This window comes from Engraulis encrasicolus, chromosome 8 (assembly GCF_034702125.1).
Source record: "Engraulis encrasicolus isolate BLACKSEA-1 chromosome 8, IST_EnEncr_1.0, whole genome shotgun sequence".
Classification (NCBI taxonomy): domain Eukaryota; kingdom Metazoa; phylum Chordata; class Actinopteri; order Clupeiformes; family Engraulidae; genus Engraulis; species Engraulis encrasicolus.
In genome coordinates this window covers 9,641,701-9,664,351 of record NC_085864.1, presented here as the reverse complement: position 1 = coordinate 9,664,351, position 22,651 = coordinate 9,641,701, and the positions used below count along the sequence as shown (strand labels likewise).

Sequence of the window (22,651 nt, the reverse complement as noted above, 5' to 3'; positions counted from 1 at the left end):
CCAACCTCTCCCAGCACGTGCCTGTGTGTAAATAAACCTTCCTGGCCTCTAGCGCAGGGAAGTGAGAGCATTTTTACAGCTCACAATAAGCTTTACTGTAAATCATGACAGTCACTTACTTACTCTAAGATACGTTCAACGTCCAATTCATATGCGCTAGGCATTTTAGGTAAGTAATTACATTTAAGGCATGCATGAAATGAAATGAGACGACTAGTCGACAATGAAAATTCTTGTAGACAATTTTTTATAGACGATTATTATATGGTTGTGACGTCATCTGTCGAATGCTCCATTCATTTCAACGGGGCTCCCCAACGTTCGGACGTCTGTTATTTTTCGATAACGGACGGGTTGGTCTATAACAGACCGCTGTCAATGGCAACAAGACTTTTCACTGCTGAAGCGACTTTTCAACAAGACTCTAATCAGCTGCTGTGATAGACAGCACCCGTTGTCCTGGCTACCGCTGTCAATGGCAACAAGACGTTCACTGCTAAAGCCACTGTATAGCCTACAAGTCAGTGGCTAAAGCGAATGTTTCATATCACTCCGCAGGGGGTCCGGTCTTTTGTCACTCTAATCAGCTGCTGTGATAGGCAACACCTGTTGTCCTGGCTAGCCTACCTAGCTGTTGCCTAGCGTTGTTCCACAACGGCCCTGTTTTGTTTTGCGCAGCAACAATCTTAACATTAAATAGGTCTAAATAAATGTCCCCGCATGTGTGAATCATTTAAGTATATGGCCATATAATAAGCGGGTTAACTTTCGGCGAGTCGGTCGCTTTGTGGAATAGCAGCACTTCAGAGAGAACAAGACCCCTCCGCTCCGCGTCGGGGTCTAAAGATTCTCTCTGTCGTGCTGCTATTCCACGGTAGCGACCTTCTCGCCGAACGTTAACCCTTACTTAACGACTAATCGTTGCAGCCCTAGACTCCACCCCACTGTATAGCTCACACAAGAGCGACTATACCCATAGGAGATGTCTCCTTCGTCTCGCTCAGAGAACTGGGGTTACAGACCTATCGTTTTTTTCTCTCAGGAAAATAATACAGTTATTTTCCCAAGAGAAGATCTTCAATGATGTGTTAGAAAAGCTCATCCCTGATGACTGAGGAGAAAAGTATAAAAGTTCATCCTTAAATTTCACTTCTATTCAGTGAGGGTCAGTACTTGATGCTAAATTGAATTAATGTTAAAATTGTCAGGGAAAATACTGTGAAACATTAATGATGAACAATGTCAATTTTGAAAAAGATTAATAATAGATTTAGTTGTTTAAGGGAAACTGTTTGCTGGTAAGTTTTATTGTTGAAAAACATTGTGAAGTGGGGGGAAAGGTCTTTTCCCATTTCCACCCTGGCATTTTACATACAAACATTCAAGTTAAGCTTTCTTTTTACAATTTTGATTTAACTGAATGTTGTTGTCACTGTTTATGTCAATGTTTTTGTCACTGCTTCTCTTCAGTGAAAACATCCAGTGTCTGTTCCTCTCACATTATTCAAACTGTATTTTATGTCACTGCTAAAAACGTTAATCATGAAAATATACATTGTCTTTTCTGTGTTTCATACACAAGGAAAAAAATCAATCATGGAGGAGGGAACTTTGAACTCTTCAAAACAAGAACTGACACTCGAAAGTCTTTTTCCAAACGTGTCCTCTGTTCTAACACTGCAAGGTTTCAATTTGCCTCCTCAAAGTGTTGTTCCGGCGTTTCTGTTTGCAAGTCTGAACTACATGCTGATCCTGTTCTGCAACCTGGTGCTTCTCTTCACCATCCTGTTCAACAAGAGCCTCCACCAGCCCATGTACCTTCTCCTCCTCAACCTGCCCATCAACGACCTCATCGGCACCACCGCCCTGTTCCCGCAGGTCATCCACGAGCTTGTGTTGGACTCAAGGCGGATACCGTACAATGCCTGCATCACCCAAGCCTTCTTCATCCACATCTACAGCGCCAACTGCATCTTCATTCTAACTGCCATGGCGTATGACCGATACGTGGCCATCTGCCGCCCACTGCGGTACCAGAGCATCATGACACACGCGCACGTCATGCGGATCATCATGCTGGTCTGGTTGTGTTGTTTTCTTGTCATCGGTGTGCTGTTTTTCTTGCTCTTGCGCTTGCCACGCTGTGGGTCGCGGATGCCACACGCCTACTGTGACAATCCGTCCCTCCTGAAGCTGAGTTGTGTTGACACCACCATCAACAACATCTACGGGCTGGCCCTGGTGGCCGTGACTCAGGTGGTGGCCTTGGGCATCATCTTCTGCACCTACATCCAGATCCTGGTCGCCTGTTTCAGGAGTAAAAAGGCAGAGACCAAGAGCAAAGCTCTGCAGACGTGCGCCACACACCTGATTGTGTTTCTCCTTCTGGAGTGCTTGGGCCTCTTCACCATCATATCCTATAGGATACCCAACCTCTCCGCCCAGACCAGGAGGTTCATCGGGGTGTCCACCATGATCTTCCCCCCAACCGTAAACCCCATAATATACGGCCTGAAGACCAATGAAATCAAAGACAAAATCTTTAAGTTGTTCCGCAAAAAAATTCTGCCAAGTTAGACTCTTTAAGCCTGGAATTGATGATATTGGGTTGCAGATATACATGTAAATGTATGACCTGTATAGCTACAATGAATGGCTTTAAAATGTGAAATAAATATGGCCGTCATGAGTCAAATGTCTGAGTACATAAACAGCATTGAGTTGAATAGACTTCATTGATCTCAAAAGGGGAAAATATTTATGACCATCCACATTTGTCTTCAGCACATACGTCCTGGGTGGTGTGGTATAGGCCTACTGTGTTTTCCTGCACCATATTTTCGCTGTACTCCGCTGGTCATTCTTTCTGAATGAACCTTGAAAAACATTCTCTGATGGCTGTCAACAGTATATTTTTTCCCCTTGAAAATTTGAAATGACTGTCTAAAATTATTGTGATGACTGGCAGCATTGTATGTCTATTGTAATTTCTCTCTTGACATTGGCGTCTATAAAACCAATTGTTTAGAGAGCGAGCAAGGTGTGTTTGTCCTCTCTGGCATCAGTGAACAATCACAGCCAGGTAATATGATGATGCATTTCCTTTTGTTGGAACAGCTGCTGTGGGAAGGAAGCACACTGTAATTAACTTACTTTCTGTGGCTCTGAGGTTCTCAGGTCTCATCATAATTACAGGCTGCAACTGAGGCCTATGTAATTAAACTTCCCAAGACTGCCTGGGCACTCCAACTCTATTGTAGTGTTGGGATAGGTCACGTCTCCCTGCCATGTTATTGTGTCTCTCCAATCACTAATTGTTCACTAATTTTGAATAAAGAAAATTCAAATTTTGTTAAGATTTCACCACTCAAATTAATGGATTGTCAAACACAAGGTCAAATGACACCAGTTGACAGCATGTTTGAATAATGCAGATATCTCTCTCTCTCTCTCTCTCTCTCTCTCTCTCTCTCTCTCTCTCTCTCTCTCTCTCTCTCTCTCTCTCTCTCTCTGTGTTTGATGACTACAATGCATTCAGATGTAACCTTGTATAAACAAAGATTGTGTTACTGTTGCTGAACATAAATGATCACATGTTTGGTGTAATTTTAATCTCCAGTTATAGAAATCCAGGCTTATCATTCACGACACAAGCTTTATTTCACAACCGAACAGTACTTAACTTGTAATACGTAGGTTTAAACTATTTAGCTTTATCTGAAAGTTTCCATTTGAAGTCTCACCAATCATCAATCTTTGTCTCTAACTGGTTTTAATCTTAATGAATTCCAGCTAATTTCAACATGCAGTTGGTCTCACTACCCTTGACTTGTTAGGGAACCCTTGACTTGTCACCTGACAACATGGCATTTTTTTGTTCGACCCTTTCCAAGATCCTGGCCATAATGTGGGTATGGTGCATTTACATTTTGTTTACATGCCTTGACAAACTTATGTTCCATGAGTATCTCAAAGTAAGTGCTATCCCAAGCTGTTTATATAGGCTATGACGTTTGTTTTGCCGACCGGAATAGATCTGATCCAATTAGTCTGATCAGAATGAAGTGTATAGGCCTACATTAAAATGATGAACGTTCAAATACCTGCCATGCGCAGTTACCAGGGACCGTGGTTAGTAACAGGCCTAGTCATATGGTAGAGACTGAGATAGACATGGAAGTGTCCGTTTCTTTATATTTTATTTGTAGATGCTTGACAATATTTTTAGTATTTCGAAAGTGCAGCAGGAAGCGACACTGCTGTACTTAATCTTGTGTTTATAGTGTTTATATATTGTTTAAAGATGGCCTCTCAACGTCATTTAATTAATATTGCCGTGTTCCCAATTGTTATTGAATGTGTTACGCGTTGGTCCTGTTTTAAAAAACGTTCTGGTTGCTTTGTTTCAAGACGTTTTTGCAAGCTGGCAAGGTGGCTTGTGGAGAAACGAGAGAGTGTTCCGTGTTTCTCGTGGAAATGCGTCTCTGATTGGCTCACTCCTCCTGCTCTCGAAGAAACGCGTCTCTGATTGGCTCAGTCCTCCAGTTCTTGGAGAGAATGTAATGGGAAACAGAGTCGCCACTTCCCCGGGTGGTACTGCACTATAGGGGCGCCAACGGAGGCGTGCAGGCTCTATTCAGGGCTGTGCTCTTTCGACAGCGACCCCTAGGCGAGCTGCAGGCACGGAGCAACCAGAGTGAGCTGGATTTATGTATGAGGCTTTGTGCTGTGTGTGTACCTGAGAGTAGCAACCAGCTGATAGCTAAGCTAAGCTATGTTTCGGGCCACCAGACGTTGCTTGTTTTGAAAACAAGCAGAAAAAAAATTACTCGACATGTTTTTAGATAAATGGGTCGATATAAACCTTTGTGGGCAACGCCTTCTTTCGACGTGTCGAAACACAGAAAGGCTTTCGTGATTCGCTCGTTTCTCTGTATTATTTATGTAAATTGGGAAACACCGGGAAACACAGCCAGGAGAGTTGACGCACCGCTAGGAGAGCCTTGCAAGTGAGTTTAACTTGGGGTGACCGTCCGATCTTCGAAAGGAGTGAGTAAAACTGAGTTTTATCGGAAGTTGGCCTTTAAGGCTCAGTCATTTCAAATTGGTGTTTAAGTCTAGTTTACACTTCCACGTTGAGGTTTAGGATTTTTTGAGTTTTTTGAGTCAGAGTATCAAACACACAGATAAGAATGGCCTATGGGGTGCACCGTAAAAAATATATAAACTGCTACAACTTTTCATTAGATTATCCAATTTTAACATACAAGGTATGTATGGATTCAGATTAAAAAGGAGAAACTGGTGGTCTACACACTTGGTTACCAGGTTAAAACCCCATTTTAAAATAAACACACTTTAAGCCCATGGACAGCAAAATTGTGCTTTTTTTAGATAGGCTTTGGGGGGTGTCTGCGGGAGTCTACTTACTTCCCTCGCTGACGGGGAGGCCTACGTCGGCCCGCTTGGTCAGACGGTTTGCATGGGTCCCATCTCTGAACAACATTGCTATGACATTGCCAGGAGCCTTAAGTAACACATTAAGATTTGGACATTCCAAGTTTGGTGACAGTAAGATTATGACATGGGCTTTGTGCAAAAGGGGCTAAATAAACTTCTCATTTGGAGTGTGCAGGCTTCTTTCCTAAATGGCTTGGAGAGGGCTATAGTATTCATGCAGTGAGGAAATGAGTCCAAAAACACGTCATGACAAATGCTTTCAATTTGGCTAGACCATTTATTCATCATGCATTCATACATACAGCATTTTCCATGAGGTAAGGGCTAGGCTACATGCTCACTTCAGTTCACACTCACTTCAGTTTCATGCACACACACACACACACACACACAAACACACACACACACAAACACACACACACACTAACACACACACACACACACGCACAAACACACGCACGCACACACACTCACTTACACAATGGACAGCACTCTTAACTAGATAAAAATAAGGTTACACAGCACCCCGTTCTTACAAAAAAGGAGCATGCATGATTTATCACTGAAAGGACATACAGCACACATCGGTAGCATTTTCCATTTGAGAATGAAGGTCACAATGAAATCAATGAGTACAGGATATACAATGCTTAGCCTATAGTACTTTGCATGGAAGTTCCAAGTAACATCTAGAGGTACAACACGGCTCAACTTTCATAACAGGATCTTAATAATAATAATAATAATAACTTGATTTTATAGCGCCTTTCAAGGAACCCAAGGTTGATCTTACACATAGGCGATGCAATGGCAAGTTAAATGTAGATGCTTCACAACAAGTTACCTGTATCAATTTTGGCATGTGACATAAAATACAAAAACCCACACTAAAAAAACATTTGCAGACTGAGTGAATAGACTATGTCAACATGTTGTGAGCAGGTCCATTTAAACAAATATGAATTGTGGGTGAAGAGTACAGTGTATGTCTCAAAAACAACAAGATAGACACTTGCACTCGACAGTCACTTTGGCAAAACATGTTTCTTAAAACTCTTGATGAATCTGTTTCTGATTTCTTTTGAGTTGATTCCATAAATAATAGGGTTCAGGGTGGGAGGGAATATTAACGCAGAAGCACAGATAAAGTTTGTCAGAAGAGTAGAAAGATGTTTCAACCTGTACGAGATGATAGTGAACAGCCCAAGACACTCAAACAGCAGGAAAACAACTAGGTGAGTAGCACACGTTTGCATGGCTTTGGCCCTGGTGTCTGTGCTCTTGCTGCGAAAGCAAGTGATCAGGATTTGCAGGTAAGTGTACAGAATGACGGCCACAATGAGCGGCTGCGTAAAAGTTGCAATCAGACCGTAGATGTTATTAATCGTTGTGTCTCCACACATCAGCTTCAGAAGTGACGGGTTGTCACAGTATGTGTGAGTGACATTGTTCCTACAACGAGGTAACCTCAGGAGTAGGATGAAAAGAACACCAATGATTAGCACGCTAAAGCCCCACACGAGGGCAATCAGACTCATCAGATGAGCATTTGTCATGATGGAGGCGTACTGTAGGGGTTTGCATATGGCGATGTATCGATCGTAAGCCATCATGGCCAGCGTAAACCCCGCGCCAGTGGCGTAGATGTGGATGAAAAAGGCTTGGGTGACGCAGGCGGGGAACTCGATGACCTTGGAGCGGGTGAAACACACCCTGAAGAGCTGACAGAATAAGGCAGAGGAGCCGATGAGGTCGTTGATGGGCAGGTTTATCAGGAGAATGTACATGGGCTGGTGCAGAGCCCTGTTGAGAAAGACAGAGAGGAGCAGGAGCAGGTTGCAGAAAGCTATTATCATGTAGCCCAAAATGGCCAACAGAAAAGCCGTAAAAGCTCTCTCTTGTGGCACGTTGAACCCTTGTAGTGTCACTATGTAGGAGACATTTGTGACATTGTCCATTTTTAAATGTCTGGGCTTTTGATTCAGATCTGTTTTACAAGTTAAAGAAAGAAAAGAAACGTGTTAATTACAAATACATTTCAATTTTCTACTTATGATCAGTCACCTGATTGTACACAGTTGGCCTAATTATTCCAACTGGGGTCCAAATTATGTCCTAAAGATATTACGGCCCATACAAACATATTTCACATTGTCCAGGTTTCAAGACAGAATTCCTTTCTTCAATGACAGCATTGATATGACAGCATGGTAATAATACTAGAATATTCTAGAGAGGTCGAATTTGTTTTGTAAATTCACAGACACAGAAATATTAAATAATACCCTACTAATGGTAAATGCACACTTTTTTATATTATCAAAGTTCAAAAGTCCAAATTTAAGTACTTTTCACTCCTTTCGCGTAACAAAGTGGCCTAACTGTAAAAGGACACAAATATGAAAATCAAGTGATCATATTGCATTACAGAAAAAATAGCCAAGTACAATATAGGCATATGGGAGCCTCTTTAGCCACTAGTGTCCTGATTGTGTGCAATGTGTTCTGTTTTATAGCATTCTTGTTATGATCCGTATTGCCTCAAGGGCTGAAATCATTTGAGGAAATAATGGCCTCGGTCGTGATGAGCAGCGCTGCTAGGTAGCAAGTTTGCTAGGCAGCGAGCATGCCCACTGTCCCGCGTGAAGCATCCTGTTTAGAATTTATGTCCACGCGCTGCATATGGGAGTGACCTCTGCGCCGCAGTCATGTCATGTCACCTTTGTAAACATTTATGTAAGCAAATAGGACAGAATAGTGCTGAAAATAGTTAATCGTTCATGAATATTACCTTAAAGTAGAGTGAATAATGCATGAAAAACAGTCACTTTGGAAAACGACGGCCATATTGAATTAAGGGCAAAAATTGAGGTGGCCCCATGTTTTAATCTCTTCCAATAGGCCTACAGGTCAGTAATCCACAGAGAAAACTTCGGTAGGATGAAAGGCCTGATTTTTCCACCTGGTAACCTGCCTAACTCTGAAAGATTACGTTCCTCTTCATCTTCAACTTTCTAACAGGGGGCGAAGGTTTTCTGGCAACACTGACTGGAATCTGGAGCTGTTGATAATTCCCTCCTCCCTGACTAAGGCAGCGGAAAACAGTGCAAAAGCATGATGCTGCCACCAGCATTCACTGTGTTATTCCAAGAATGACAGCGATGTTGGTGATTACTTTCTAATTGGAAAATATAATTAACTTTCTGTAAACTTTGAATTTAAGACAAACTTTAAATGATTCATGCGATATGATTTTACACCATTAAAATAACCTCAGCCCTAGTCATGTATGGTGGGCTAGGTGTAGTTTGCATTCTCTTCAAAAAAATCTTCCTGTAGTGGAACATGCATGTGTTTTGTATTTCACAAAATGTTCATGTGTCGCCTCTGGTATAACCTAATTTCATTTTTTCATATTGTTACTATATGCTTCGACTACAATTTTGATTATATTTAAAAAAAAAATAAAATACAGCTAACATAATGACAATAACAGTCTTAGGTCTTGAGTCTTGAATTTAAAAGCTCCACTGTACATCCTCAAGGGAGTTCAATCCTTGAGGTAATACAGATCATAAGAAGAATGATATAAAAAGAGAACACACAGCATGACAACGGGACACTAGTGCCTGAACACTATACTCTACAGTCACATTCTACAATGTTAATGCAACTGTACTTATTCAATATGATAACTTAGTTTGATATTTATGCTGCTTTGATTTCAACAGCTTGTTTAAAGAAGTGACTGAAAGGTGAGAACATTGTAAGTACTTTAGATTTGATGAACTGAGCTGATACAAAAGCTGTATAAAATGCAACATTGCAGCTTCATGTCAGCCCTATTTATTTTAACATGCTGTTATTTAATTATCATATTCTTTGAAACTTGGAATTGCATGGTTTTTTGCATTTTTTTTTCTGTGATGTGAAATTTGCCTTAATGTCAGTGTGAAAGAGTTTAAACACAATAGGCATATATGAGCATGCATTACGTATGAGATTATGATAGGCTATGTAATTATGCCAAATTAATTTAAACTTTCTTCAAAAGTGTTTAATTGTTTAATAATTGCAGGTCTGACACAGAGGCAATCCTGGACACGAATATGGATAATGTGACAAATAATGTCTCCTACATAGTGATGCTACAAGGCTTCAACGTGCCACAAGAGAGAGCCTTCCTGGCGTTTCTGTTGGCCGTGTTGGGCTACATGGTGATAGTCTTCTGCAACCTGCTCCTGTTCCTCACCGTCATCCTCAACAGGGCTCTGCACCAGCCAATGTACATTCTCCTGATAAACATGCCCATCAATGACCTCATCGGCTCCTCGGCACTGTTTTCCCATCTGTTCAGAGAGTTTTTGACCAACTCCAAGGCCATAGAGTTCCCTGCCTGTGTCATTCAAGCCTTTTTCATCCACATCTACGCCACGGGAGTAGTGTTCACCTTAGCTGCAATGGCCTATGATCGATACATCGCCATATGCAAACCCCTGCAGTACGCCTCCATCATGACAAATGCTCATCTGATGAGGCTCATTGCACTAGTTTGGGGTACAAATCTGTTTATTATTGCCGTGCTTTTCATTCTCCTCCTGAGGTTACCTCGTTGTAGGAATAATGTCACCCACACATACTGTGACAACCCGTCACTGCTGAGGACGATGTGTGGTGACACCACGATTAATAACATCTACGGTATTCTGACAGTGACTTGCACACAGCCAATTACGGTGGGCATCATTCTGTACACTTACCTGCAAATCCTGATCACTTGCTTTCGCAGCAAGAGCACGGACACCAGAGCCAAAGCCATGCAAACGTGTGCTACTCACTTAGTTGTTTTCTTGCTGTTTGAGTGCCTTGGTCTATTCACTATTGTCTCGTACAGGATACCGAAACTTTCTCCTCTTCTGACAAACTTTATCGGTGTTTCCGCCTTAATATTCCCTCCCACCCTGAATCCCATTATTTATGGAGTCAACACAAAAGAAATTAGAAGAAGGGCCATCATGCTTTTTAAGAAACATATTTTTCCAATGTGAATGCGTACAAAAGATATGTTTGCTCCCGATAACGTACTGTAATGATTTATCTTGACATAGCACTTTCCAATACACATTTGCGTTTTGATCACTTTGTCTGCATGGCAGGAAGTGTGTTAAATGACTTCACATAGTCTGCTGCAAAACATCATGTGAATAAGTATGATCTCATTGTCATAAAACAGTGTATATTTTTCATGATTTTATTATATTATAGCTTTTTTGATATATTGGGAAGCTCTGGCTTAATGGTTAGGGAGGTCCCAGGTTCAAACCCCACCCTTACCACTCCCTACACCTGGTCGAAGTGCTCTTGAGCAAGGCACCTGGCCCCACATTGCTCCAAGGACTGTAACCAATACCCTGTAAATAAAAGTAATTCACATTGGATAAAAACATCAGCAAAGTGCAATGTAATGTAGGCCTAATATTATTAATGAGGACCCTGATGGATCAAAACGTGGTGTGTCTGAAACAAACCTTTCAGTCGGAGAGCTGGTATCACAACATGTTGACAAGTACATTAAATCAACAAAGACTAAGATAAACTTTGAGAAAACTGAGTTAAAGTAATCTATGTTTCCTAATCACATGTAATTTAATTACTGTGATCATTAACACAGTATCACAGTAACACATGTATTATCTTTATTATTGTGTTCATCTTGATCCCAAAACAGAAAATCATAGGTGCATAACTTATTCATGACTAAAATGTTAATTACTATTATTTTATAACAAAACAAACATTTAAAAACTAAACGTTGATTCGAATTATGATAATGAAAATGTGTATAAATGATAAATAAAGGCCATATGTGTTTGCATACACACAGGCAATACTCCTGTGTTTCTGATACAGTTAGTAGAGAAACCTTACAGAAATCAGAGGGATGAGACACAGAAAAGCGAACTAATCATTCAAATGACCATTACCATCCACTATTTTGGTGATGGAGAATGGACAGTACAGTATCTGCTATATTAGACATCTGTCCTTTGTCACACTGAGAGTTGAGAGAGGACAGTTGTATGAATACAGTTTTTAAGGTTTTCCCCCTGTTTTTATATACATATTTATAAAAAACATATTTATTGTTCATTTTCCTTCTTCATATCCTGGGGTGGATTTCTCGAATCCGACCAAAATTAGCCTTCGGACCAAGTAAGTCCGAACGAAGTCCGACACAACAACTAACCAACAACTATGATTTCTCGAAACCCTCAGACCAACGTGGTCCGATGTAGGTACGAAGTAAGTGAGATGAAATTCCAACCAAGTAAGTTCAGACGCACGATGAAGTTTTCGGAAATGATCGGAGTGTCTCGCCTCAGCTCGGGTGCATTTGTCGCAAAGCAGTGACGCTGTACCACACAGTACCTGTCAAATTCAGGCTATACATCTATCAAAGTCCACAAATCTTTGTCAACACAATCATGTCCCCGACTTCACCCCTCTTCAACTGCAGTTACCAAATGCGACATTACAATCCACCATGTATTATTTTTATTTAGGTTTTGCATATAGGCTAATGTTTAATATTCTAGGCTATAGCCTACCACTAATATGGAAGCACGGTTGGTGGGTGAGTGGTTAGAATGTCGGAATTCCATACATGTTTGCCGTTTCCTTATCGGAGGCGTGAGTTCAATCCCCGGTGAATATAATAACCACCCATCACATCTTTTTTCCAGAACGGCAAGCGAAGTCATTCTCACGCTCATGGGCAACGCAACACTTTCAACAGGTCATGGCCAGGCAGATTGCAGTTAAATGCTGCTTGAAATGATAACTGAAATTACGCTTGAGAATTAATAAAACATATCAGAATGTTTATTTAATTTTCCAGTCTGCACGCGTCTTTACGCGCAACGTAAGCGGGTGGAACTGTCATTATTGCCGTTGTACATAAAGACGCGCAGGAAGGGACCTATGGAAGGGGCCGTTAATGTCTGTAAACATGGCACATTCAAAGTCCTTCAACGTCGGAAAATACCTGTTAACACAATCATATCCCCAAAATCCACCCCATTAAATGCAGTAACCAAATGTCGGTCTACACATCACCATCAATGAAGAGCAATGGGCGGTGAATGGTAAGCGCGAAGGCATTTTCAGTGTGACAAGATTTCGATTCCCTCAGTAAGATAGGCCTACATTAAGCGCAGGTGCCTATTCCTCTGCGCAACTGTTTATCCAACCTCTGTGTGTGTGCGTAAAGTGGCCGATCCACGCGTGCTGTTGGGCGCGCTTGTGGAGCTCTGGCATCCGAGAGTCTTTGCCTCGCAGCCACGCACGCAGTCACATTAAGGCCAAGTCAAATTGCTTTTCACCGGTATTTTACAAAAACACAAAACGATGGCCCAATTCACACAGATAGAGAAAGAATGACACGATGCGCTGTGTTGTTTTCTGACCCCCCTGACTGCACTGCACTTCGTGCGCCATGGGCCATGGCGCTATTTGGAGTGTGCTCACTGCTGAAACAACATTTGCTTAAACAGTAGCCTATTGGCTGGCTGCTTGTGACAGACTTGTATTACAATAGTAGAATTGAAATGAAAAGAAGAATATGAATACTATGACATAAGACCTAGTAACGCGAAGAAGTGTCCTATTTTTTTCATCACGCTCGCCTTTCCGAGTGCCTTTCCATTACGCACTATTTCAACATACTAGGGAAGTTGCATAATGTCCATTTTTGAACTTGTTGTAGCCTACGATGTAGTTTGGAGTTCTTGTGGACTAAGGCATAGCCTACAATGCAAGGAATAGGTAGCCTGATAAACCAGCCTAAATGTATTGGATGTCTTAATTTAGTCTGGCTCCGATGAATGGATAAAACGGAACATTGTTGATGAGCACAACCCGTTGTCTTTCAAACCATGTCTGTGCTAATAGGCCAACGCTCTGACCAATCAGCGCAACTGATTGTGACGTAGTAAGCGCGACAGAATCTGTGGTGGAGGGAGGGGACTGTAAACAAGGGAAGTGGTGAAGCTGTGAGCAGGACAGTGGATAACTTTAACGTTTTGAGATGGAGTCGGACTTTATGTCGCTTTTGCCAAAAAGACATGCGAGTTGCCGGTGTACTACAACACTATACAAAACTGTTCCAAAGTTCAACTTCAGCTTTGTCGGTTTCAGCGAACGTCTCGCATGCATCGAGGAAGCCCACGGTGTTAAACATACTTGAAAGAGATCTTCCTGTATTTATAGGCCGTCAGGTCACCTCAATTTTCGTTCATTCTCGCTCCACAGCATCCGAACACGATACCCATAAGATGATGAACTGACCAAAGCTATTGTAGCGCGAGTCTGGGGGGTTACTTCAGTTGTGTACGCATGTTCTATGATTCTGTTCTATGGTTTGGTGGGTGCGAGGCACTGTTGGGGTTCGAATAAGGGGACCGGGGAGTTCTCTCTGTTTACTGTGAGAGATCTACGTAGCAGCTGTGCTACAGTTGGGTTACTGGTAAGCAGTGTACTTGTTCATTATTTTTATGTGGCGTGGCTGTGGCCAACTGTCTCCATTAAACGGACACTTCTGTCTACATCCTTTGTGTTCCCTGGCTACCAAACGCTACACTATGTTTCACTTCAGAGAGGTTCGGATCGTGAAAACATCCAAGGGTATTAGACGTTTACAGAAGAATATTTTCCTTAGCTGAATGAGGAGACACGATACACCACGTGACCGCGCTAAACCAATCACGTTGCCGATTTGGACAGCTATCAATCCTCTTGCGTTCCACAAATTGTACTAAAATAAGGTTTTTAAAATATTTCTCTCTAAGGAAGACAGATTGATTCTTAACAGTTAAGAATGACCGTGATTAATTTCTATCTTGAAGAACAATAATGCATGAGGGTGCCAAAGGCAAAGACATTAGCCCAAATAGAAATAGGCCTACAATATCAATAATATCCAAGATCATCAATAATGATCGTTCATATAGGCTATACAAAGTGGTCCAACTGTTAAACTGTGCTTCAAAAGGCAATGCAAGTTACCTTTCATGATATATACATTTAAAAAAAAAAAAATGGAAACAATTCATATTTTCATTGATATTCATTCATGCATTTAAAGTGGGATAAATGGATCCTAACATTATCAAACACAAGCAGGTAATTGGAGTGCTTCTGGGTCTTCACCTTTTTTCCTTGGTGCTCATCAGTGTAGGGGCTGTCAAACTTGGTCCAGGAAGACAGATGCTGAGGCATTGTAGCCAAATAAAAAAAGAAAAAAAAAAAATGCAACCTTGAGTGCCTCGGCATCCGTCTTCCTGGATTCCTAACAGTGCTTCATTTATAACAAAACAATAATGCAAGTGGTGGTAGATCCCTTTTTAATCAATAATGGAAGCCATTATAATTATCAATATAATGAATATGCAGTTATTCATGTGGTAATTTATCCATTACTAGATACACAACACATACAAACAGTCATAAGTATATGCTTCAATAGACTGCCTAACTGCATGGTTGTACCTAAACAGGAGGACTAGGGCATCGGTCTACAACCCCTTGGTGGCAAGGAAGATGGAGGCAAGGCAAACAATTACAGGCTGCCCTTTTAATGTATCAGGGTTCATACACTTTTTCACCAATTTTTTTCCATGACTTTTCCATGACTTTTCCAAAACCTTTTTCTGAATTTCCAGGACCGAAAAACCAATGACCAATCGCGCGCGGGGGGTGGGGGCGTATTATATTACAGGCTATATTACGTAGCCTATATTATAAATATGTAATTATTGTATACTATAGACTATGGCATATTATATTATAGGCTATATTACATAGCCTATATTACAAATATGTGAACAATAAACATATTCATACTATAGGTTATGTTTTACTACAAGCTATAAGCAACCATTATACTTCATGTTGTATTACATTAATTCTGCTTCACCATTGTTATATTATTCGCTTGTCTAATGTATAGTCAGAAATGAAAATGAATAGGCCTAGGCCAGCCTATAGCAAATTAGGTCGTGAAATCATCATGAAGACAAATTTGTATCAACATGCTCTCTATGGAGATGGATAAATGCTCATCCTGCCCAAGTAAGAAATCATAGGCCTACTACACCTGCCTAAGCACAACAGTCCAAAGCTCCTGTAAGAATGATAATGTTTTGTCATTTGTTGTGGTCGTTGCTGGAGCAAAAAAAAAAAAAGAGAGAGAGAGACTGCACTGCTCGTGGCATAGTTCTAGTTCTAGTCTGACGCCCACTCAAGGAGATGCTAGGGTGAGTTTCATTTTGTGTTGCAACGATCTGACCGATTTGAAAACAAAGCCACAGATGACTTTTTCAAACTCTAGTCACGCTGCCGTTTATAACGTATTTCAAAACAGGCGCGTCATGCCGACATTGGTAATCGTTTGGGTCGCGGTCAGCTGCACATAAACTACTGTACGGATTTAATTGAATCTTTCAGCACACTGGACAAGTTCACTCGCAGGCAGCAGGTGCATTGCTTATCAATATCATAATCTCGGGGCTTACCGAAAGCATAAAGGTTCGCTTGGTGCCCTATCTGGCAAATTAAACCAAGACCAACCAGGTTTTAGGATTGTATTCCTTTTTACAACGCGTATAACTGCTAACCTGTTAGTAGCTGAGGAGGTAACCGCCTGCTGTATCTTGCCCTTCAGATGGCTTTAAGTGCCGCTGCTTCGCCCATATCGGACGGACACATCAAAACTTTCGTCCTCTCCAGCCATTGTTGATCATCTTTTCAGAAAGTTAAGCCGCGCATAGTTGAAGTAACACTTCGCGACATGCTGTAATATCGTACAGAACCACATTTCTTTTCTAGGATTAGAACTATGACCACCTCTCACCACCACGCACACACATCTAGCTCGTGCGTTCGAGGCGGGTTGCCAGGCGTGACTGATTTCTAGCGCCAAAAACGCTTGAAACCCGCCTGGAGCCATTACAACATGCGTTATTTGAAACCCACTCAATTTGGCAACACATGGTTAGGCAGACGCAGCCTGCACTAGACAACATTTCCACGAGAACTCGGACATTTACATTTTATTACGCCGCGGCATCAACTTCAAAAAGATAATTGATGAAACACTGGATGGATTTCCATGACTTTTCCAAAACTTTTGACCAAAAATAAGTTTTCCATAACTTTTCCAGGCCTGGAAATTTGAATTTTCAAATTCCATAACTTTTCCAGGTTTTTCATGACCGTACGAACCCTGATGTATGCCATTGAAATGTTGACAAAATTATCCACTGTTGGCTCCTTAGTGGCACCTAGAATCCAGCTGACTAAATTATTAAGTACAAGAGGAACAGCTGTTTGTGCTTTACTGAGCGTCTGTAGTCTTCTGCAGTGGGAGGCCATGGGAACAACGTTGTCCTTTTTCAGTGTTACTATCTGTCTGGCTCATTTTGCTGGACTGTCACAATCTGTTTCCACACCTAAGGGTAACATGTCGAAGACCATATCTGTTGACAAAGTCCGAGCAGCAAACAACAATTCAGGCATTCAGTATTACAAGTGGTGGGGGTGAATAACACAAGATGCCGGCGGTCATGTCGGAGTCTCCTCTTCAATGTATCCTGTCAATAACAAACAGATCAAACAGAAAAATTCATGAGTCATGAATACCGCAAAGGGGGGGCTTGATATTGTAGTTTGTTAACATGGTGGGCAGTGTGGCATAATGATTAGTGAGGTGGTCTTAAGATCAGACTAGGGTTGCTGACTCAAATCTCTGACCACTGCATACACCTCCATCCATGCCTAAAGTGCCCTTGAGCAAGGCATATATCCCAACATTGCTTTAAGGAAGGTAAACTATACTCTTTAAATTACTGTAAGCATTACTGTAGCATCACACTGCCATAAGACTTCTGCCTCCCTACTACAAAATAATACAGGTGGCAAGATGAATGGTCACACATGTATGAAATTTGCCTTTATTTCGACAAATAATAAATTGCCTTGCAAACACCTGTAGCTTGAAACAGACAACAATTCCACTTGACTGAACCAGGCCAATATGTATTCCTCAATTTGTCTCATTACTTAGAAAATAATATATTATAAAGTACATGTGTGTTGGGCACACCCTTGTATGTGTATTTGTGTGAAGTTAAGATATGACTTACTGTTGATTCTCTGCTCTGGCAGGATCCCTCAAAACCTGGTATTACGTGGGTAGCAACTTTTGGGTAACTGCACCTCGAGATCCACACAGTCAATGTCCTTGATATGAAGGTCCTGTGTAGGTCCTTTACTTCAGGAGCTTGCACAAAGAAAAAAAAAAGAATGTAGCTGGCAGACAAACAGTAGCCTATATTTTCCGCTGGTGAACTGGTACAGTTGCATATTGTTAAGATCAAGCACACAGACATGATCCTCATTAACATTCACACTACCTATTACAATCAGTGTGTTAACTTGTGACAACAGATTGTAGGCCTAATAGACTGCTGGATATTGTTAACACAGACCCCCTCAATAACTCAGATGGGGTGGGGAACAGTCCTTAACTCAAACACAACATTTGGCTATGATAAAGTACAACCAAGACATCTTTCCACAGATGATAGAACTAGGTTACCCGTCTGTGTGTCTTTGATGAAACCTTTTTGTCTGTCAGATGTGTTCTCCTAGCTTGCCAAAAAAATACCTGAAGGCCTTCCCTTTGTCACGTTTCCCCCTGTGGAAAATCAGTACGTTATTCTTCAATCACAAAGCAATTAAGTCCATATAAACTAGCTTCTTAGTGTTATTTCCACATCAACGAACAATTAATTCAACATAATTGAGCAAGTGCGTTGTGAGAGATCATCGATTGACTGGGGATGGTTTCTCGGAATGCTCACCGCACTGAAGTGTTTGAGAATACAATCACGCACAAGAATGAGTCTCAGAAGTGTTTTCGTTGGTTTACTCGGTGTATTAACTGTCTGAATACACGGTATCAGTGTGATTCTAGTGTAGATCACTCCACCGGTATGGCACTATTAGCTCCATAACATCGATGTTATTTTAGTGCGACGCGATGCTGGTCTCGTCGAAGTGCAGTGTACTAATTTCCAAAGTGTAAAATTTAACCTCTAGCCGCCGTACACAGCCGTTTATCTGTCATCCCCAGTCAATCAGCCCCACGTTCATCTCACACAACGTCCATGTAAACTTCAATCTTGCGACCACAGACTTTGTTTAGATAGTCAACATTAAAGACTGTAAACTGAGATTAAAAAGGGAGACGTCCGGGGCGACAGTCCATCTGTTACAATGGCAACAGGGTGAAGCGTTTACCAAATCATTACCGTCATCTTTTAGGAATATACTTTACACACACCCTGACGTTGTTAAGAGCATGCCACTTACCATTATATGAGGTGAACCTCGTCCACTCCGAGGACCTTGTCTTGGAAGACAACACGTCGCGTTCAGCAAAAGCCATGCCTCCTGACTGCTCCGAAGACCAACTGGCACTGACGACACATTTTTATGTTTGCTGGGTTATCGACGCCCAGTTGCATGGCAGTGAGTCCAAAATTGCTCGCCTCCTTCGCCTGGTCTACCATTAGGGCTGACAAGGGCGAGACGACTACCGGTACTACCATCGGGTTTTCAAAGAGCCCCATCACTTTTGCCATAGCCTGTCGGTAACACGGCGAAAACGTCCTTCTTAAAAAAACATTTTTAGTTGCCATCTTGCCAGATTCAGGGCAAGATTCAAAATGAATAGTTGTTCGATACCAGACCCACCCGCAGCTGAAAAATGTTCAGCGTCCAGCAGGTGGCGCTGGTTTACCAGGCTAAGGAATAGGCCTACAAGAAGGATCACCGCACACTGGTGCCTTTTAAAAATAACAGTGAACAGCGCATTTCGCAATGGCAACTTATAGGCTACATGTAGGCCTATTTCCATGTAGCCTATGCTTGTTGGGAGTTTAATCAAAATGTGCTATTGGCTTTGTTATGTGTGGAGATATGTGAGCAATTAAATAATCTGCATTCATGCGAGATGCTGCTTTTGGTGTGGGTTCAAATCCCGATGTTAATCAAACGGTTATTTTTTTGGCGCAGCTTTGATTGATCGGAGCTCGTGAAGCACGATAGTGGAACATATAATTTCCTACTATATTTGGGCAATATTTTTGTCCCCTATGTGGGGTTGGTGGGTTTTTTTTCCAGCCCTGTTCGTAACATGACTAGACATTTGGTGTAGCATCGGGTCGGAGGCTTGTGCACTTGGTGGCAGTAATCGATCGATGTTGCTTGAACTCTGCCTGAACCCGCCCCAAACCACGAGCAAGAGTGACGTGCTTCCCAAAACAAAGGTGAACTAGCTAACCATGCTATTCGTTCCAATTCCGACAGTAGTACTAACGAACAGCCCCTACTTCGTTTTGCAGGAACACCTAAGTCGTTCGCACCAACATTGGACAAACGACTAACTACATTACTTGTAAACATTGGTACTTTGTAAGTCTGAACGAAGTGTTCCAGAAACAATTTTGTCGCACCTGGGTCGTTAGTTGCTACCTTAGTTAGCAACGAAGGTTTCGAGAATGTTAGCCCTGGGGTGGATTTCTCGAATCTGACCAAAATTAGCCTTCGGACCAAGTAAGTCCGAACGAAGTCCGACACAACAACTAACCAACAACTATGATTTCTCGAAACCCTCAGACCAACGTGGTCCGATGTAGGTACGAAGTAAGTGCGATGAAATTCCAACCAAGTAAGTTCAGACGCACGATGAAGTTTTCGGAAATGCTCGGAGTGTCTCGCCTCAGCTCGGGTGCATTTGTCGCAAAGCAGTGACGCTGTACCACACAGTGCCTGTCAAATTTAGGCTATACATCTATCAAAGTCCACAAATCTTTGTCAACACAATCATGTCCCCGACTTCACCCCTCTTCAACTGCAGTTACCAAATGCGACATTACAATCCACCATGTATTATTTTTACTTAGGCCTAGGTTTTGCACATAATGTTTAATATTGTAGGCTATAGCCTACCACTAATATGGAAGCACGGTTGGTGGGTGAGTGGTTAGAATGTCGGAATTCCATACATGTTTCAGAAGCGGACATTCAACTGAAACTGCGTTACTCTCAGTGACTGAAGCTCTAAGGACTGCAAGAACGGAAGGACTATCCTCGGTCCTCATCCTACTAGACCTGTCTGCAGCCTTTGACACAGTCAACCACAAGATCCTCCTGAGGATACTCACAGCCATGGGAATCACAGGCGTTGTCCACTCATGGTTCAACTCCTACCTCTCTGGACGCACCTTCAGTGTGTCATGGCAAGGGAAACTGTCTACGACTCACACCCTCTCCACAGGCGTACCCCAAGGATCAGTGCTGGGACCCCTTCTGTTTGCAATATACACCTCCTCCCTGGGACGTGTCATTCAAACACATGGGTTCTCCTACCACTGCTATGCTGATGACACCCAGATGTACCTGTCGTTCCGTCCAGATGACACCACGGTTTCGGAACGCATCGCTGCCTGCCTCACCGATTTGTCAACATGGATGAAGGACCACCACCTACAGCTGAACCTGGCCAAGACAGAGCTCCTGGTGATCCCAGCTAAAGAGTCGCTCAGTCACAACATCAACCTCAAGATAGGCTCCACCATCGTGACCCCAAACAAAGTCGCCAAAAACCTTGGCATCATGATTGATGATGAGCTGTCATGCTCCAACTACATCAACTCAGTCACCCGGACCTGTCGATTCCAGATGTCCAACGTACGGAATATCAGACCTGTGCTGACACAATATTCTACACAACGACTGGTGCAGGCCACTGTCCTGTCCCGCGTTGACTACTGCAACTCACTCATGACAGGCCTACCTGCTTGTGCGCTAAAACCTCTGCAGATGAACCGGAATGCTTCGGTACGGTTGATATTCAATCAACCCAAAAGGACCCATGTTACTCCTATTTATTGAGTTGCACTGGTTACCGATCGCCGCCCGGATCAAGCACAAGGCATTGACCCTTGCCTTCAAAACCATCACAGGAACGGCCCCAGCTTATCTGAAGGACCTACTAACGCCCTATGTTACTGGAAGAGATCTGCGCTCATCCAGCACAAGCCGTCTGGCTCTGCCATCCAGTCGCTCTAGGTACTCCCAGTCAAGATTGTTCTCCGTTGTGGTACCCAAGTGGTGGAACGGTCTCCCAGAGACAGCAAGACTAAGCACATCTCTTGCAGCCTTCAAGAAACAACTGAAGACCTTCCTCTTTCGAGAGAATCTACTAGACTAATGCTTGAACTGGCCTTGCCCCAGGGCAGACCCCTGACATGATGTTTAGTGTAGTTTAGTTTGTGTGTGTGTACTCGTTATTTACTCTTAATTAAAAAAAAAAAAAAACTAACTAACCCCTCTGCAACTGCACTTGTTGTTCTGTATATCTCCTGTGCACTTTTTATTTGCCTGTGATGTTGGCTTGAATATGTCCTCTTTTGAAAGTCGCTTTGGTTATAAAGCGTCTGCCAAATGCAATGTAATGTAATGTAATGTAATGTTTGCCGTTTCCTTATCGGAGGCGTGAGTTCAATAACCACCCATCACATCTTTTTTCCAGAACGGCAAGCGAAGTCATTCTCACGCTCATGGGTAACGCAACACTTTCAACAGGTCATGGCCAGGCAGATTGCAGTTAAATGCTGCTTGAAATGATAACTGAAATTACGCTTGAGAATTAATAAAACATATCAGAATGTTTATTTAATTTTCCAGTCTGCACGCGTCTTTACGCGCAACGTAAGCGGGTGGAACTGCCATTATTGCCGTTGTACATAAAGACGCGCAGGAAGGGACCTATGGAAGGGGTCGTTAATGTCAACATGGCACATTCAAAGTCCTTCAACGTCGGAAAAGATTTGTTAACACAATCATATCCCCAAAATCCACCCCATTAAATGCAGTAACCAAATGTCGGTCTACACATCACCATCAATGAAGAGCAATGGGCGGTGAATGGTAAGCGCGAAGGCATTTTCAGTGTGACAAGATTTCGATTCCCTCAGTAAGATAGGCCTACATTAAGCGCAGGTGCCTATTCCTCTGCGCAACTGTTTATCCAACCTCTGTGTGTGTGCGTAAAGTGGCCGATCCA

At 42.3% G+C, this 22,651-nt stretch overlaps 3 protein-coding genes across 3 annotated transcripts; 2 read left to right on the top strand and 1 right to left on the bottom strand.

Moving 5' to 3' along the window:
• Nucleotides 1-1,572: 1,572 nt before the first annotated feature.
• LOC134454779 (olfactory receptor 4E1-like) lies at nt 1,573-5,683 on the top strand. The gene is made up of 2 exons (XM_063205939.1): nt 1,573-2,528; nt 5,584-5,683. The coding sequence occupies exons 1-2, from the start codon at nt 1,597-1,599 to the stop codon at nt 5,681-5,683; spliced, it is 1,032 nt and encodes a 343-aa protein (XP_063062009.1). The 5' UTR covers nt 1,573-1,596.
• An 802-nt stretch (nt 5,684-6,485) lies between these two features.
• Nucleotides 6,486-7,418, bottom strand: LOC134454778 (olfactory receptor 52E4-like). Its single transcript, XM_063205938.1, has one exon. The coding sequence runs from the start codon at nt 7,416-7,418 to the stop codon at nt 6,486-6,488; it is 933 nt and encodes a 310-aa protein (XP_063062008.1).
• A 2,151-nt stretch (nt 7,419-9,569) lies between these two features.
• On the top strand, nt 9,570-10,508 carry LOC134454777 (olfactory receptor 52E4-like). Its single transcript, XM_063205937.1, has one exon. It carries the CDS (start codon nt 9,570-9,572, stop codon nt 10,506-10,508), a length of 939 nt encoding a protein of 312 aa, XP_063062007.1.
• The last annotated feature ends 12,143 nt before the right edge of the window (nt 10,509-22,651 follow it).

Bases quoted from the DNA above. Each gene is read 5' to 3' on its own strand.
- LOC134454779 (XM_063205939.1), top strand. From the start codon at position 1,597: ATGGAGGAGGGAACTTTGAACTCTTCAAAACAAGAACTGACACTCGAA. The intron at 2,529-5,583 runs CAAAGACAAAAT...GTAAGATTATGA, and splicing joins GGCCTGAAGACCAATGAAAT to CATGGGCTTTGTGCAAAAGG.
- LOC134454778 (XM_063205938.1), bottom strand. From the start codon at position 7,418: ATGGACAATGTCACAAATGTCTCCTACATAGTGACACTACAAGGGTTC.
- LOC134454777 (XM_063205937.1), top strand. From the start codon at position 9,570: ATGGATAATGTGACAAATAATGTCTCCTACATAGTGATGCTACAAGGC.